Source organism: Coturnix japonica, chromosome 1, assembly GCF_054131305.1.
Source record: "Coturnix japonica strain WE chromosome 1, WE-NBRP24, whole genome shotgun sequence".
Classification (NCBI taxonomy): domain Eukaryota; kingdom Metazoa; phylum Chordata; class Aves; order Galliformes; family Phasianidae; genus Coturnix; species Coturnix japonica.
Genome location: NC_140663.1, coordinates 84,658,697 through 84,677,342, shown reverse-complemented (window position 1 = coordinate 84,677,342; position 18,646 = coordinate 84,658,697). Strand labels below are relative to the sequence as shown.

At 40.0% G+C, this 18,646-nt stretch overlaps 1 protein-coding gene and 1 long non-coding RNA gene across 6 annotated transcripts in view; one reads left to right on the top strand and one right to left on the bottom strand.

Moving 5' to 3' along the window:
- The window catches only part of HTR1F (5-hydroxytryptamine receptor 1F), a 109,037-nt gene extending 93,945 nt beyond the window's left edge, over positions 1 to 15,092 (top strand). For 2 of the 5 annotated variants that reach the window (XM_032448371.2, XM_032448369.2), the window contains 3 exons: positions 5,695 to 5,781; positions 8,037 to 8,174; positions 11,591 to 15,092. In XM_032448371.2, coding sequence (XP_032304262.1) covers positions 11,629 to 12,729 — 1,101 coding nt within the window. In that variant the 5' untranslated portion in view covers positions 5,695 to 5,781; positions 8,037 to 8,174; positions 11,591 to 11,628 and the 3' untranslated portion in view covers positions 12,730 to 15,092. Of the gene's footprint in view, positions 1 to 5,655; positions 5,782 to 8,036; positions 8,175 to 11,590 lie in introns of those variants that run through there. The other 3 variants (XR_014938790.1, XR_014938791.1, XM_085527222.1) reach the window with 2 other exon arrangements.
- Positions 566 to 5,846, bottom strand: LOC107322190 (uncharacterized). The gene is made up of 3 exons (XR_014938802.1): positions 5,723 to 5,846; positions 980 to 1,084; positions 566 to 680 (listed from the first exon to the last, which is right to left on the bottom strand). It is a non-coding gene; the product is annotated as an uncharacterized LOC107322190 (long non-coding RNA).
- Positions 15,093 to 18,646: the final 3,554 nt, after the last annotated feature.

Below are 18,646 nucleotides of genomic sequence, written 5' to 3'. Positions count from 1 at the left end.
TCACTTGAGTTGGAAGCGAGTCCAGAGACATCTCCAGCTCTATCAGGCTGCTAAGAACCCTGTCCTGCCTGACCTTGGATGTCTTTGTGACATCCACCACCTCTCTGTGCAACCTGTGCCACTACATCACCATCCTTATCATTAAAAAACTTATTTATATCCAATCTCATTCTCCCCCCTTTTAGTTTGAAACTATTTCCCCTTGTCCCATCACAACAGACTCTGTCTTCTCTTTAGATACTGAAAGGCCACTCTCAGGTCTCCCTGGAATCTTCTCTTCTCCTGTCTGAACAGCCTCAGCTCTCTCAGTCTGTTCTTATAGCAAAGGAGTTCCCATCCATTGCATCATTTATTTATTTTTTTTGCCACAAATGACTTACGTTCTGCCCAGACTGAAGTACATCTCCATCCTAACTACAGCTGACATCGATCTGTGATGATAAATACATCCTCAATATTTATGAAATCTCTGCTAAGGAGAAGCCATAAAGTGCTATTGGAAAGGGGCTATTCAAGGGCATGGTGTTGGCTCTAAGTTTTTTTCCCCCTAGTTAATTTTCTGTGCTGCCAATGGAAAGCTATTAACAGATCCACTGCTCTTGCTGGATATTGCTGTAGAAGCAAAGCATCATCTGCACAAAGAACATACTTCTTTCTTGGCACCCAACTTCACCACTACTCTGTACAGGAAAAAAAAAAAACACAATTATCTTTTAATATCCACTGAAGTCAAAACCCAGCATAAACACAACAGATACTACAAAAACAGACCATGTCAGGCACCCATTTATCTAAATTAAAAGCTTTATCCATTTCAGTGCAATAAGAACATAAACCTATTGATCCCATTAAGTGTACCTGAAGCACATCTTACAGCAACGCTTTTCATCATGACATAAGGTTAATCTAATGATTCTGTACTATATTGGATGATTATTTTGTTTTTCTTGGTGAGGTTTGGTTTGGTTTTGTTTCTTACTTGAGTGTCCTGCATTTACTTTCCATGTTATGTTTAGTCCACAGCTGTGATACAGGAGAAGTCTTCTTGATGTTTAAAGGTCTGCAACAATTTTTTCACTGCTAGCTAAAAGAAATAAATAAATATGGGGGATTAAGTATTTTCAGAGCACTTTTCCTTTTTGTGATACAAACTTGTCATATGTTTTCTGAAAGCTGCTGTTTTTCATAGTTTGTTGGGAAGTTTTAATTACAATTTAATTTTAGGCTAATCGATTCATAGATGGTTATATTCATGAGATTTATGAAGTTTTTCTTCATGCAGTGTTATATGCTTTGTAGTGAATTTAGAGCACTGACAGTCAACACTGCAGACAAATCAGATCATACTGGAGTTTTTAGAAATAAGTATCAGTATAATGTTAATAAAATAAACCAATCCAGCAGTCTCAAAGATTTGTGGACAATTTTAGCTGCATTGGCTTAAATTAACTACATGAATACGCCTTCTAATGAAGGAAAAAAAAAAAATCTGAAATAGAGAGAACAAATTGACTAGAATAAATTACGTGCAGAAGGAAAATACTAGGATTACATGCTTGGCCTAATGCAATCCATCTGAATTACCAGAAAGAATAATAGATTTTGCAGTAGAGGTGAAGCAGCAACAAACCCAGGAACCGCAGCTAATGCTGCTGGAACTTCTCATCCTCAAAAACTGGAGTCAAACAACTAGGGAACAGAAAGGGCTTCAAAGTAAAGACAATATATTTGATTTATTTGGATACCGGCAAATACATCAATTTTCTATTCCAGCAACTTTTCCTACCATAGCAAATTAAGCAGGCAAAAGCCGATTCATGTGCCCTGCTAGACTGAGCAAGAAATTTTTTATGATGACTTCAACTTCATACTGTATGTATATATATAATGTACATATCATACATATGTGTGTGTGTGCGTTTATCTCAAGCTTATGAATTTAAACATATCACAAAGGTGTTTTGATAGAGATGGTTGCTCCGTATAAATTTAGACAGTCATCAAATAGCAGTCTGGCTATTTCTCCACAGACATCCTAATTTTATTTGAAGCCATAGATATTTCAGTCAGTTTATCTGAAGACACTTTCTAGATAGTTAGAGCTGTAGCTTTTTAAAACAGCTTCTAAATCTTTGGATTATGCAGGGAAAGATTTGATATGACCTAGCTATGTCCCAAAAATTTAGAATCAAAACATGGAGGTAAAAGGATCCCAGAATGTAATTTCAATATTTAGTGACAAAAAAATGGGAAACATTGAAATTAGAAAAAAGAGCAAGGAAGTATATAGACTTGAGGAAAGAGTTAACGTTAAAATATTCTTTGGCTTCAGAGAGTAAAGACTCATGTTAAACACAAAGAAAACATGATTTGCAATAGCTTCTTGAAATATACAACGTTGAATGATATGCAAAAAACAGAATGCAATATCTATATGCATAAAGGCATACAATGTGAAACACTACATTTTAATTACTTGCCAACAGTGTGGTGCTGATAAAAGCTTTTTTCCTTAAATTTCAACAGCTTCAAAGGGTAAAGACAAAGACGAATTTTAGCAGAGATTCAAAGTTATAATTTGATGTTTTTCAGTCTCCTGAAAGAAAAGCAATCCAGCATGCTATGGCTCATAGTTAAATCCAACAACCTCCCAGTGCAAGAGGTCAACTGCAAGCGTGCCAGGGAAAGGAATTCAACATTTCCAGAAGTGCAAAGCACAAAGATGCTCTGCTATGTAGAAAAGAAGTGTTTGCCTTTGATTTTTCCAGGCTTCTTCCAGTCTCTGATGTCTGGGATATTAACCATTTTGCAACTGTCTGTTGCCAATGCTTTTTAACCATGTTATTTTGTGAAAGCTTATTTTCTTATTTTCTCTCTCTCAGAAACTCCAGAGACCACAGAAAGCATGCCATTGCTGAGAATGTACTAGAGGTTTTTGAGCTCTCCTAAAGCAACTCAGAGCATTAATCTAAGTTCTATGGATTTGGGCAACAAGGAGAAAACAGTTTGATGCTTCTGCTCACCATCAAATTAACTTTACTTGTCCTCATCTGATCCAAAATATTGTTTTTTTAAATGCTACAAAGCTCCTTTTAGAAAACAGACCTGGTGGAATGTTTTTAAGTATATTGCAAGTGCACATCAATATTACAGATAAATAGCCTTATCACATAAAAAGACAAACTTCATTTTCATAGCATATAGCTTAAGGAGAAAAGAGCTGCTAAAATTCTTGCTTTTTATGTAAATATTATAATCTAAATCTAAAAGATAACTTTGCTCAACCATCTTTTGAAGCTACACATTTTTTCCTTGCGTAGAAAACAAAGAGCTGCAGTGCTGACTAGAAGCACCCCTAGTATAAAATAACATCTAAATTTATCTACGATACTGAAGGTTTTCATAATCACAAAGTTACTTCTTAAAAGATTTTAGAAAAGCAATATCACTTGATTTTGAAGGGGGGCTGGAGAGGAGGAGAGAATAACAGTCTTTGAAACTTTGTTTGGAAACAATTTCTTATCGATAAAGCATTTAAGGCTCTGAAATGGTAATCCTAATAAGTTCTGGGGGTCAACTGAAGCTGGATAATCTTGTTAAACAATGGCTATTTAATAATAGTAAGGTGTTAAACAACTAAATTCCTGGGACAACAATAACTCCATTTTTCATAATTAATTCTGATTCATCTGCTTTAATTTTAAGCAGCCATTCACAGTCATTTGTGCTGTTTGTCAAGTGTCACAGCTTCATTAGAATTATGCAGAGGAAAAAGCTGTGTGTGACAGCCCATTATTTGCCTATCAAGAAGGAATACAAGTTCACAAAGTGTTATGGAGCTTAAGGCCTCATTCAGCAATGGAAGTGTCTGCAACAGGAGACCCGACACATCCAGGAAGCTTCCTGGGGAAGCTAAATCTTCATTCTGAATTAGGAGTGTGGACACATTTTAACACTATTCTGCTGCTATTAGCTTTCTTAAAAGTGTTATAGCCATGAGGATAGGCTCAAGGCCAAAGTCTCCCAGGAATTATTTAACAAGCCATGATGCCAGCTGACTGTGGAGACAGCCATTGCCCAACAGAAGTGGTGCAGCTAGCTCTGCCCCAGGAGCCACAGACCAGCTCCAGAGCTCCTCTGGTCTGGGCACAGTGCTGGGCTACTTTGGCTGCCTGCCTGCCCTCCTCACTCAGCAGATCTGCTCCCTGTCAAGGCAGCATGCCAGCTTGCTTGAAAGTCCTGAATGCAAGCTTCCATGATACTACATGGATGAGCTATTTGGCATCCTTGCTCTTGTGAGAAGTCACTGTATTTGCATACATTCAGTGTGACTGAACAGCGCTGTGGAACATACATGCATGCAAGCAGTATGCAGCAGGTGCTCCCTCCCTTCTTCAGATTCTTTCCCCCAGCTTCCCCATCAGATTTCCCCCCTCTGGCTCCCTCATCCTCCTAGCTCTCCTGTTCACTGTTCTGATTTTATGCAGACCAACCCATAGCTGACATTTTAAATACGCGTACTTCTAACAGTGAGCATGTTGTGATGCAATAATGACATTCAGTAAAGGGAAATGCACACTTGACAGCTGCAGGTTATTTGAAAGCTGTAAAATGGAAGAAAGCACTGCTACGCTGTGTGGTTTTGAGTCCACCACATGCCAGTGTGAGCACAGTGATTCAGCCCGTCTGCCTTGCTGACACTGTAGTTATTTCTGAAATGAAAACCCATGGGCACATTCCCAGGTTGAGACTTTATCTGACAACTACACTTTCTACACAAGTATCTCAGATGCACTTAACAAGACTTCTCCAGTCTTCCACCTAAAGACCTAAAGAGTCTTCCACCTAAAGACCTAAAGAGTTCAAAAAGCTTTGAACTTTTGGTCTCAAAGTTCACTTTTTCCACGCCAAACTGCAGCATAACAGTTTCAAGGAAGATTAGTGCATTATGTACCTTAGAAAGGCCACCCTCTACTTGCTTCTTCCAGGAGTCCATACCAGTATTTTGGGCTGGACACAATTTCTTGTGTCATTCCTCCGTGGCATATTCTCCTTTGCATAGTAGTGGCAACATCCTCTAAACAAAGCCTCCAAAAGCATCCATTTAAGAAAGCTTTCAGCACATCCTGCTTGTTTTTCTGGAAGCATGTTAGACTCCTTTTCTCCCATTCCTTTCCAGGGAGACTGGGTAAAAAATATTCTGAATTCCACTTCTACTTTGAGACTTTTACACTTGCTCCCACTTCCCAAGCCCATCAATTTAAGGACTGATTCTATTTGTTTTACTTAAAATACTTCTCAGCCAGAACTCCAGGTTCATGACTCAAAGGAAATAGCCCAGATTGTATCAGTTTATCCTGATAAAGAAGGCATTAGAGAACTGCTGCTCAGCACAAACCCAGCACACTTTTTACTGAGTGATAGGCCTATTCAATCATAAAGGGCTAACAAAGCCTAGGGAAAGACCTTCGATCTTGACATAAGAGCCAGAATAGAGATGACACTGTAACAAGAAGTGTGAGGCAAAATACTGGGAAGTATGTAGTAAGAGAGGAAAAACAGACAGAAAGGCAGATGGAAAGACAAAAAATATAGGCAAAGGGCAGAGATAAGATTGCAGATTTTGTGAATTTGGCCATCTCTCCAAACTGAAGCAATTAACCACAGATTCTTAATGTTATTTTTGCTGTGCAGAATCCCTGCTGCAGAGGATAACACCAACCTGTCACATTTGCTCCTCTTCCATTCTTCTGAGCCCAGTTCTTCTTGAGAGCTGTCTCGGTGAGCACATAGCAGAAACAAAAACGTAATATTGCTGGCCCAGGTTTGACAACAACGTTTTCTTATTTTCCAACTTGAAATAGAGATCTGTTCCAGACAAATTTGAAGATAGGTTGTATTATTACTGTCCCAGAGTAAACAAGGCAGTTTCTTCAAGCACAATGAAAGCTTTCACAGTTTTTATAATAAAAAACATGTTAGATAAAGCCTGGAAAAGGCTGACACAGCCTATTATAGAATCAGAAACTCCAGTGAGCTACAAGTGACTAATCTGACTAATTGAATTAGGACCAAAATCCAAGGAAGCGAGACAAAAGGTGCACACATTGTCCAAGCCAGGTAACATAGGAGGCATTCCACCAAAATGCTTATTAACCAAAGTGCACCATTATTACTGGTATTTAATCTAAATTATTTAATCTAAATTTATCTAAATTGTGCTAAAAAGCACAAGATTATTGCCAGATTTTTCAGCTTGACAAGCCTTTAGTAGACCTTTTTCCTCAAAGTTGAACCCCTTCTCATACTAGACTTTCAAAGGTAGGCATATCAATTAGGAAGGTTTTTTACTTACAGCAGTGCATGCATGTGTTTTCAGATGGCTGCCAAAGAACACTTGGCCCTTAAGCATATGGATGAGTGGGAAGTGGGAGAAACAAGGCTGCATTTTGTTACCATTCAAAGGAAGTAATGCTACCTCTCGACCTCTTTGCTCCAACACAGCTTTATCACTCCTGCACGTTCCAAATCTTTATCCAAAGGGCAGTGATTTGAAACATACACAAATATGTTATTATTTCTGTTTGTTATTAATTCTGTCCTTTCCCTTTGTGGTATAAATTTAGTTGATATACACGAAAGCAAGTCTCTCCTGCACAATACAAAATTAGCTGTACAAATTGCAGACAGAGATGGGTGAATAATCACTTTGATTCACTGTCAAAGCAAACATGAAAAAAAAAAAAAACCCTCAAAACTTAAAACAAAATAATAAAAAAAAAACCTTGCTTTTTCTTTTTCATCCAGCTCTAGGGAAGGAAAAGTTTTCAACCATCCTTTTCTAATACAGATATTTTTTCTTGGTTGAAAAGAAGATTTCAAACTGTTTGGTAGACGCAAACTAAATTAAACATCTGGAGGGTCCAAGCTTAGATCCTGACCACCCACCCAAGGGGATATGTACTTCTATAGATGGAGTGCTGATCACAGTTACACAGGAATTTATCAGCGCAGAGTTACTGCAGACTGTTGCACTCACAGAGAGGGTGGGATGCCAAGACACAGCTTTGTTTCTCACAGACATTTATTCACACAGCAGCCACAGGGCACTGTTTCCCAGGACAACTACACCCAGACCACTGCCCTGAGAGGTCTGAACTGTGGATTCAGATCAGCCTCAAACTGGAGAGGGAACTGTTTTGTGATCCAATGAACTACAGAGATGAAGCACTGCTATCTCCCCTTGCAATATTAAGAATGTTTGAATGCTTCCCATTCTCCAGCCAAAATATTCAAATTCAAAACACGCTCACTGTCCATCTACCCAACAACTGAAGCTGCATTTGGAAGGCACGCTTACTGTTTTACATAAGCAATCCTGTCACACTATGAACTATGCCATTCTTGCTGCTCCTCCTTCCTGCCTCTCAGAGAGCTGGCTAGGGGACTGTCTTCCCCTACCCCTTCCCCTCCCTATCCCCATCAGTTAGATTAAAACAGATGGCAGAGGGGCACAAAATAAAGAGCAAAGTCAGATGAGTGACTAATTCTCCAAAAGGAGACAAGGAAAAAAAAAAAAACAACAACAAAAAAAACCAAAAAAAAACAACACACAGCAACAAACCCTCAAGTTCATCACTAGAAGCACCAGCAAGGAATGCATAATTACTTTCTGAACATCATTCTTCCATATAAGTAAATGCAGCAGTTGCTACAGACTTGATGACAACAAGTAGGGAAGGTATCCTCCGAGCAGGGTTGGCAAGCAGCAATGGAGTACACTGCAACCCAACAGATCTAAGAAGAGAACATGGCAAATGAAAAGAGGAGAGCATCACAGACTCTCCCCCACCCCCCCACCATGCAGCAGCCCCACTCCCCATGCAGGTTTTCCTGAGCATTCTGCTCTGTTACCAGCTGGAGCTGAGACAGATCTGCTGGTACCTCTGCAGGAGCTGCCCCAGGAACAGAACTCCCCTTATCCTCTGTTACCTGGGGTTATCACACTCAGGACTGAAGTATCTGGTGTTTTGCAGGCTGGAAAACACAGAGCACCTGGTAATGCTGGAGGAGTAGCACAAGAAGGACCACAGACTTCTGCAGGGAGATGTGCCAAAGGAACCACAGCCAGCCAGCATGCTGCAATTCACGTGGCCTCAGTAGGAAACATGAAGGTGAGTTGATTATAGCAGGGAGGTGAGGACAGGAGCTATTTCTGCACTCTACTCTGCCTCTTTGCCAGAGGTTAACACCTTCTCACTGCTTCTCACAATACTCTAACAGTACCCAGCATCACAAGGCAAGTTCTCCTTCTCTGGTAGAGTGAGCAGTCCCTCCAATTCTGCATTTCAGCTGATTCAGAGGAAGTAGAACCTTCCTCCTCTCAATTTTACAGTAACATGGCAGTAGACACATCTGAGGTGGTAACTTTCTAAGCCTTTCAGAGTTTGTCAATTTAACCATTTGGTACTATTTCTGTTGGCTGAAAGAATCTGAAGCGCTGTCCAAAAAATAAAAGCAAGCATCGTCTTTGTTAGTGCTTGACTGAAAACTTACTACAGTGGATCATTTTACCAACACAGGGATTTTAGACTGGTAACATGGCTAAGAAAAGCACCAAATGCAGGTTTATTACACAACATCTGTGCCTTGCATTGAAGGCACAGAAATGGACTCAGGTTTTCTTTTTGTTGTTGTTCTTTTGTTTTATTTTACCATTCTGTAACAAATCAAAGTCTCTGTGTTCAAGCAATAAATGGATTTGTGCATTTCTAAGCTGGAAGCACGTATTCTCTAGGACTTTGAAATTTGTTTCCTTCATGTGTTATATTGATATTCAGGGCATGCTTCAAAGCATATCTATTTGCCCGGGCTTCTCCTGAGAGGGTGCTTGTTAGGCAGAACTCTGTATTATCTTCAGTTGTTATTAGCTCAATTGATTTATCTGTAATTTTGCAGTAATTTATGGTATGTGTTTCTAGAAATAGGTCTGCTGTGACCTTCGGTGATAAATAACTTCAGTTAACAGAGACTTGAACTGCAAAACCTAAACATCTTATGAGTTATTCCTCCTCCTCCAGTATATTTCAGATCCAGAATGTGCTCAGTCCCTTGGAGCCATGCTCCTTGGTCTGCCCACAGTGAATGCCCCAGGCACCTGCTGCTGGGGTTCTGAAGGTCCTAACATTCCCCACAGAAAAAAGTTGTACTTCCAAATGGCTACCAGTAAAGAGCAGGTTACATCCTTCCTGTAAACAGAAGACCCTGGCACAAGTATCTATATAACAGCAGCAATTAATCCTTGGGATGGCAGTCTTCAATTCTGCTGAGGGTCCATGGTATCAGCCTGAATGAAATCAGAACACACCAGATGAAAATCTGAAAATGACAGAGAGAACCAAGTAAGAGCACTGCTGTCACTGCACTTACAAAGAGCCTCCAAATCATTGCACTATAAGGAAACCTACTTATTCCTACACACCATTTCTGTGAACACACTATTTTCCTTACTCTGTATTAGCGGAGTGAATAATCTTTCAAAAATTATTAATCAGCTTTCATTATATCTAAATTGTTTTTGGCTTGCAATTAAGAACTAATATTTAAAGAGCCAGAAATTTATAATGTAATTAACAGTAATGAGTTGCTGTTCGGAAATACGATCAACTGCTGGATATCAACAGAATACTCAGCTTCTCCCAATAAACTTTTTTTTTTTACAAGGAGGGAGATAAAGTTGTTGTGGGTTGTTTTTTTTTTTTTTGCAGAGGTTGAGCATTCACTAGATAATACTATGTCTGCCTATTCCTTCACTGGAAGGCAGAATTCAAGATACAAACATATCTGCAACCGAGCAATTACTGCGGATATAGGAGGTTTTAAGGTGACACCGGCATGACGAATGATATATTTTTATACATGTGAAGTATATTTCAAGTTCAGAGAGAGGGGCATGGAGAAAGAAAGAGAGCACGTGCATGCTGTAATCAGCTCATAAACAGGACAAGATTCTGCTCAGTGTTGGTACATAACACAAAATAAAATGTATTTCCTCTCCTTGTCCTTCCATGCAATTAAGGGTTGGGGTCAAGCAATGATAAAAACCTTTTTTAAGCCACCCCGGTAGCACATTAAGCATTGCCCTGGTTAGAATATCAAACAAAATTGGTCCAAGGGACTAAAGGTTATATACAATATATGAGGTTTTTTAAGCCATTTCATCACAATACCTAAAGGCTTAAATTAGCTTATGCTAATGATGCTCATTTTTCCTGGATGGGGGGGAAGTCACATAATTATTTTTTTTTCCACTACCCATAGCACCCAAGTGCTACAGAAGCACAACACACTCTCCTAGTACAACTAGTCCAGAACTGGACAGAGGAAACCACCAAGAGGTTCACCCAGCAGAATATCCATACACAAGAAGGGTGAAACCCAACCTGATCTTCTTCCTGTGAGTTACAAGTTCTAGTCCAAACAAGTTAGGAACTCCTACTTCAGTTCCTACTACAGTGCTCAGAAATCCTTTTTGATAAGAACACAGGGTGGAACAGCACTTCTCCAGAACATAACCAAGAGTTCATTTTATCAGTATTTCCCTGCCTTTTACTCCCTGCAGAGCCATACAGGAACTGTACTGTTTCCATAAAGATAGCCACTATGAGAACAACCAGCATTCAAGTTCTGGGCAGTTTACTATGGCAGCAGCCACAGAAAAGCAAAACCTGAGGAAAAGTGATGACACTGTCATAAGTCTAATCAACATATATTTCAGTTAGATGATAAGTCAACCATCTGAAGCTTGAAGATATATTCAGCTGTTTGCTGTTCAATTTTAGAGCGACACAAGAAGACAGCAATTTTCAATTCATAACTGTTCCATTTCCTACTTGTACTACATTTTTTCACTTTTCTGTTTCCTCTTGAAAACAGTGCCTCAAGTGAAAGAGTTCATGCTTCTCTATACAAGCAGGGAGTCACATAGTGATAGGAAAAAGCTCGTTTGTATAGAGAGAAGAATTATTTCACTAAATTCCTGTAAATTAAGGTTTTCAATGGTACTTATATTGCTAATGTAAATTACCAATTACATGTATTTCAATGGTATTTACGCTCAGCAGTGTAGATTGCACTAGCATAGAAGCAACATTAGTACTTACCTTAGGACAAGATTGCCCATGTATAATCAGTTTCAAGAACCAACTATAATCCATTTGGAATAAGCAATTAGCAGGAGGCCTGGCTCTGCACCCTGCAGGCAGCACTAATGTCACTCTCTTGCTTTAGGAACAGATGTGGTTGTCCCCTACAATGATTTGCATCACCCTGCAGGGCAGTGCCTACCATCTCAGGACCACTGCATGCTTCTCTCCCCTGTTTTGCAAACATGACCTTCACTTAAGTGTGACCAAGGAGAAAGAGGCAGAGCATCCCGCATAGCGATAGCCAAGAAAATCTCCATTTGGAGCCAGAATCATTTCTAACAATAAGTTTGAGTTTCCTGTAGGCTTGGAGCCTATAGTCTTTTAAGATGACAAATGGAAGATTCTCTGCAAACTTAAGATGCATATTTTTATTTTTCCAACAGGTAACTTCTATTGGTAAAGATCACCTTTAAAAGGGAACATGGATTTAATCAACTCAACAGAACAAAACAGTACATCAGAAGAACTATTCAAATGGGTGACATCCAAGATTCTCATTTCCATTACCCTGTCTGTGCTTGCGCTAATGACAACGGCAATCAATTCTCTGGTGATGACTGCAATAATTGTGACAAGAAAACTCCACCACCCTGCCAACTATTTGATCTGCTCTCTTGCAGTGACCGATTTTCTTGTGGCAGTCCTAGTGATGCCCTTCAGCATTGTCTACATTGTAAAGGAGACTTGGATCATGGGGCAAGTAGTGTGTGACATTTGGCTGAGTGTGGACATTACATGCTGCACGTGCTCCATCTTGCATCTCTCTGCCATTGCTTTGGATCGTTACAGAGCAATCACAGATGCTGTGGAATACGCACGGAAAAGGACACCAAAGCATGCTGGTATCATGATTGCAGTAGTATGGATCATATCCATTTTTATCTCCATGCCGCCTTTGTTTTGGCGGCACCAGACAACCAGCAGGGAGGATGAATGCATCATCAAACATGACCACATTGTTTCTACCATTTACTCTACATTTGGCGCCTTCTATATCCCCCTGGCCTTGATTCTGATCCTTTATTACAAGATTTACAAAGCAGCAAAGACATTTCACAGAAGAAGTGTCAGCAGGATAGTCAGGGAGGAGGTAAATGGACAAGTCCTTTTGGACGCAGGTGAGAGAAGCACCAAATTGACTTCAATGCCCAGCACAATGGAGAAGACATCAGATCCACTGGTGGACTGTGAAAAAATCAATGTCAGCATACGAAGCCCCAGATCTGAGTCTAAGCATGAGAAGTCTTGGAAAAAACAGAGAATCTCTAGTACAAGAGAGAGAAAGGCAGCAACTACTCTCGGTCTGATCCTGGGGGCATTTGTGATCTGCTGGCTCCCTTTTTTTGTAAAAGAAGTAGTTGTGAACACCTGTGAAAGATGTCACATTTCAGAAGACATGTCTAATTTCCTAGCATGGTTGGGATACATTAATTCCCTTATTAACCCTCTAATCTACACAATCTTTAATGAAGATTTCAAGAAAGCCTTCCAGAAGCTTGTGCGGTGTAGGCAATATCTTTAAGAGCTTTTGTTCATATAAGCAAAACATACTCATTGTTTTTTTTAACATGTATAAATTTATATAACTGAGATCACCTTTGTTGTATTTAAGGAAAAGCACCAAGACTCTGCATTCACATTATGACTCTTTTGTATAAGTAGCACTGGGAGCACAAATTGCCCAAGTTTTAAAGAGATGGATCTTTCAGGATCAGTTTTGCTCTGAAGAAAGAGGTAGCATATACTCATTGCAGCCCTGACTATGCTGGCATTTGCAGAGCTGCTTAGTTTGAAGCATATAGGTATTACATTAAATATAAAGAAAATATACACTCTTGAAGTAGATAAAAGAAACACATTTTTAAAAAGAAGAAAAAATAAATAAAAAGCAACCCTAAGTGACAGATGAAGTTTTAAGTAAATGACAAACAGATTTTGGTCCCTACTGTCAGTAAGATGGAAAATCTAACTCCATAATTCTGTTAGTGTAGCACAGGCCTTCAGCACAGAGACAAGCTATTTTGAACAAAGGGTGGCAGCTTTAAATATTCATAGCATCATACTATGTCGACTAGCTGAGTTCTGCTCCAGCCCTGCCCTCTCCCAGGACTTTAATGTGTTATGCCCTTGCAATGCCCCATTGGCAGGCCAGACACTTTCACAGTCCAGTAGTTCACAGTGAGCCAATATCATGTGCCCTCTGCCACTGCACACTCAAGACAAGGGAATGGTATGGTAGTCAGTGCACCTCCAGTGTTTAGGGTCTCAGAGCCTGGTGCTCTGGGACTCCACTTCAGTAGGGTCTACTGAGAGTTTATCTCATAAAACGCAGCTGGTTGTCCTTCTACTATTGTTAGAAACATGAGATAATCCCAGCTCATGACCTCATCTTTATCTCACATGCCTGTCCAGGCACAACCCCTCTATATTTCTGAGTACCAAACTTATCCATGCAGTTTGTGCCAGAGCCCCCATATCATTGCTGATGGTGGTTGGCTTTCTGAGGTTTGGTTTAGAGCCACCAAATGAAGTTCCAGCCTCAGCACGTGCTCCTCCACCCCCAGAAGCATACTGTCCCCACATCTTTTCTCAACTGTGCTTCAAGCACTAAGGCTGTGCACCTTCTTCCCTGTCATGTTAGACATTTAATTAACTTAAAAGACAGTTTAGGCAGTGTGGTTCTCCAAAGAAGCCTCTGCAGCCCTTCTCCAGAAAGGGTAGGGAAGCGATCTCAGTCTGCAGTATATGACTGAGGAGCGATCCCACAGGATGCTCATGGGCTGGCTCCTCCAAAACCCTGCTTCTCCCAGAGCATGGTCCCTAGTCCCAGAAAAGCTGAATGGACCTCGTATGCACTCCAGCTTGTATTTTTCCCCCCAAGATACAAGCTGCCACAACAGCTGTCAGAGGTGTTTCATGAAAGATGATGAGGTTTGAGACCTGAGAAATTGAACTAATTTGTTTCTGTCACTTGAAATTTACTGTATTCTCCTTTCACATCAAGATCCAAATGAGATATTATTCACAAGTACTAGAAACCATGTATTTGTTTTACTGTTGATTTTAACCCTGCCAGGAAGCTAGTGGAAAGCTTACTTGTCACATCATGTAGCTCTAGTGCAGCAGAAGCACAGCTAAATTCTGAAGGCGCTAGGATGCGGCAGCATGTAATTTGGCTTGTATGCCACATAAAATAATGCATTTGATAACTCTGCAGTCAGAGTACAGCTGTGACAGCCCCTGTGACCTCAGCGATGGCTATATTATTCTGAAAGAAAACAACTGTTTTAAGGATCAGCTGTGCTCTGCTGTATCCAGAAAGAGCCACAGAACTCAGCTTCGTCAAACGATTACCAAATTAGCAGAAGGCCGCAAGGAAAACCAAGTGAAATGTTTAAGTTTGATGACCTGTTTACCTTATTTTCTTTTTTAATTACTAACACTGGATATTTAAAGCCAAGTCTTCCTTTCCCCCTGCACCTTCCCATAAACCTGCTGGAGGGTAAAGTGTGCTATTTTTCCTCTTACACGTAAGATGTTTGACAGCATCTTGTGAAAGCAGATTGGAAGTAAAAATAAGGGTTGCTTTTGAGAAGAAAAGGTACTGAAGATACTCACAATAGATAAAGCTCAAAGAATGGAACAGTATGTAGATAAATAGAAAATAGCTCTTATTTATGCACTGTCAACAGTATTATGCTCTGAAACCAATTAAGCTTCTAAATATTTCTCAAAATGCAGAGTGGGTTTTCTTTGTAACCTTCTCATTGAGCTCTATGCACTCATCCTTCAAAACCCCAGTGGTGGAAGATGCAACTACAAGAAACCTAAGCAAGTAAGCAGGCAATTGTCTCATTAAAAGCACTTACAGCCTGTGGACCATCATTTCTTGGTGTCTGAAGCTTCCACACTGACAAACACTTCATTACACATCCCCACTCAGTACCATTTCATCTTTAGCATCTATCTGTGCATGTGATGTGCTAAGAAAACCTCTAATTCTCTCTTTCAAGATGCATAATGGCTAAGGTTTCTGCTGGATGCAGCTTTCCCTTCCCTTCCCCACAAGATACACAGGCACCAACTGGAGCTTATCACTGAATTCAAAAAGCAAGAGAGAGACTGCAAGATTTTATGCACTAGAACTAAGATTTATTTTTTACAATCAGCTCTTTACCCCATAGGAGTTCAGTCCTCCAAATAGAATAAGGGGGAAAAAAAAAAAAAAAAAAGAAAAAAAAAGAAAAAAAAAGTCAGTTTTCTTAACTCTATTCCTCAGAAGAGGGCATATGTATTGGAGGGAAAGATTTTCCATCTACCTCTGCTTTGAACAAAGCTCCCTGGACCTCTATCTCTGCTGCAGCTGCCCTCCCAGTTGCTGCTCACTGCCCAACCGCCCATCCATCCATTTAGATTTCTTCTAACACTTGGAGAACTGGATTTGGAGCAGCTGACCTGCTCCCACTTCATCTTTCACAGAGGATGATTCCAGAAGTAGCTATGAATGCTATGTCCAATTCAGGTAGACATTTTTACCAACAGTAAGAAGTTAAATACACCTCATTTTTCTGTGCTTAGTCCTCCTTCCCTCCCTACCAAATGGTGTCCTTTCCTCTTGAGGATAACACATTCCTACATAAGGATTGGGGTATGAATACACTTTTGTTTTCGTGACGCAGTCACACTTGTTAATGCATGACTGTACCACCCAGAAACACCCACCTCATCCAAATGTGCTTTTGGCAATCACTGCCTTCAGCTGGTGTCTAATTGTTCTTAGCATTAGGGAGGTACACAGAAATAAGTATCTGCCAAATTATTTTCTCCAGTAGTTACAAACTCAGCACATTACTTCTAGGCAAGTACACGTTCCTATCTAGCCTTTGTATTTCAGATTCCTTTGGAGAAGGGAAACAGAAAATCACCCCTGTAGCTATAGAAAAGAAGGGTTTTTTAGAGCTCTGCAGATCAAACTAAAAAGGCTGCAAGAAAAACATGAAGAGTCCCTTGTAGCAGACCTGTAAGGACTGAGCATAAACCTAATGCTTGCAAGCATTCCAGCACTCCAAGCAGTGAGCATTACCTGCTGTTTTCTCTCCCATTCCTCTTCTGGGAAGTGCTGCTGCAGAGCAGTACTACCAATATCAGAACTATTAAAAATACCAGCAATATGTTGCTATCTCCTCCCCTGCACAGTCCTGAAATGAATGAATTAAGCAGACATTTTTTCTTTAGGATTTTCCATTTGTCTTCTGAGAAGCCTAATATCTAACTTTTGTTGCTGTTCTCTCCTCAGCCAAGAAGAATAAGCCTTTAAAATAAAAATAAACATGTCTATGACCTAGGGTTTCTGGATACCATTTAGTAAATAAATAAAGAATGAAAGAAAGAAAGAAAAAAAAATAGATCAATGCCTTGGTGATACAGAGCTTGGCTAAGAAGATAAAGACAACAGAGTACAGAACAGGCAGAAGTCAGCAGCATTGGCATGAATAGTCAAGGTTACCAATTCAATCCCACACAGCCCTTCAAGTGTCAAAACCCTCTCACAGCAGACAGCAATAATGTAAAGAAACCTTATATCCTCAGGAAATTGCTGAACTCTGAATTTTCTAAAATCCCCTTGTTTACTTCATGTTGAGTTGTTGACTTGGTTGAGGCAGAGTAAAAAGGCAAGGAAAGTGTTTACTGAACACTGCTATTTTTAAACACTAGTAGTTCAAATCAGCAGCATCCACTCTTCAAGTTACATGTTTATTTAAACTTTAGTTTTGAAGGTATGAATTCCTGTCTAGCAGATGAACAGCACTAATAAAATTAACATCTATTTCCATTTTAAAATGAGATAGATCCTGCAAATGCACAATACTTTCTCTTGCTAAATTAAATCTTTTCCTGCTCTCCCCATACACTCATTGATTCAAAACTCAGAGCAGTATATTCTAGCTTGTGTTTTAAAGACAAAAAACACATTTAACGCCACACAATGTGCTAACTACTAAGGTGAAGCTAGAAAAGTGGTTAATTTCCTTGCTTTCAGTTTGGATCATGAGTGGTGGTAGACACTTAATGCAGCAGCTAGCTTTTTGCTGGCAGAACTCCAAGATGCAAAAGCTGTGTCTAATTTGTATGACAGCAAGCGTCTGCTAAGCAACTCACTTTTGGCTAAGCCCAGTTTTCTGCATTTCGCAGTACAAAGCTGCATAAAATGATCCAGAGCCATGAAATAAGAAATCACTCAGTTTGCACACCTACCTTTTCTAAAATGATAGTCAGCAGGAGATAACTCCTCTACAAACACACACCATTAACCAGCAGGAGCAAAGCTGTGTCTTTACCCACAACAAAAGCAGCCAAAAGCTTTCACCTCCATTTCCTTTTTGGGAGGTAGCCAGAAGGCAGCCTGACCAGACTGAGGACCAGGTGGGCTAAACGCAGACCTGCACTGCTGCAGTGAAAATGAGATCCCTTCCAGGAGAATGCCAATAGCAAGCTTACTCAACACTGGCTAGTAAACAGAAGAGCAGTCCAGTATTTGGGCTGTCTTCCCTGGCTAGGGAAGTCCAGCTTGGTATTAATGGCCCTTTCTGTCAGCTGATTAGTTCCTGACGCTTATTTTCTATCCTAACTTAGCTGGACTCTGTCAGCTGTCCTGGCATGATTAATAAGACAGTGCTGAATCAATCCTGATCAGTAGAGGGTTTGCATGTTCCTCTAATCAAAAACATCCTATGTCAAGGTCAGGTTTCAACTTGGGTAAATGCAAAGGGATAGGAATTTAAGATAATAAAAATTCAAGGCAAGGGTTTGGTGTGGATTTTTCTTCCACAACTACTTTGACAGCAAGTAAACTGAAACCAAACCAGTGTTCCAAACAAGTGACGTATATATAACAAGTAAGCATGACTTTAATTTTCACAGACGAGTTATATTACAACTAGATTGTTTCTAACCGCATTTATTATCAGTCTTTTTGTTAATTTTGTCAGGTTTTCCCAACTTGTTTCCCAAGCGCAGATGAAATATTACTTATCTGCAGTAAATAGGTAGGTCTTTTCACAGTTTTACAGGTAGGAAAACAGAAGTCAAGGGACAGTGCATTCAGCACTTTTCACTGCGTGAGGTCTGAGTGCCAAAGATTCCCAGTCTACTTCTAGAACCACAGAATAGTCAAGGCTGGAACAAACATTTGGAGGCTATCTAGAACATGCTGCCCAAGACCATGTACAGATAGCTTTTGAGTATCTGTAAGGATGGAGGCTCCACAACACCTCTGTGATATCTCACGGTGAAAAACGCATTTCCTGATATTCATATGGAAGATCACATGTTTCAGTTTGTGCCCATTGCCTCTCGCCCTGTCTCGGCACCAGTGAAAAGAGCCTGCCTGGCTTTGTCTCCTTTATACCTGCCCTTCAAGCACTGATACACACTGGTGT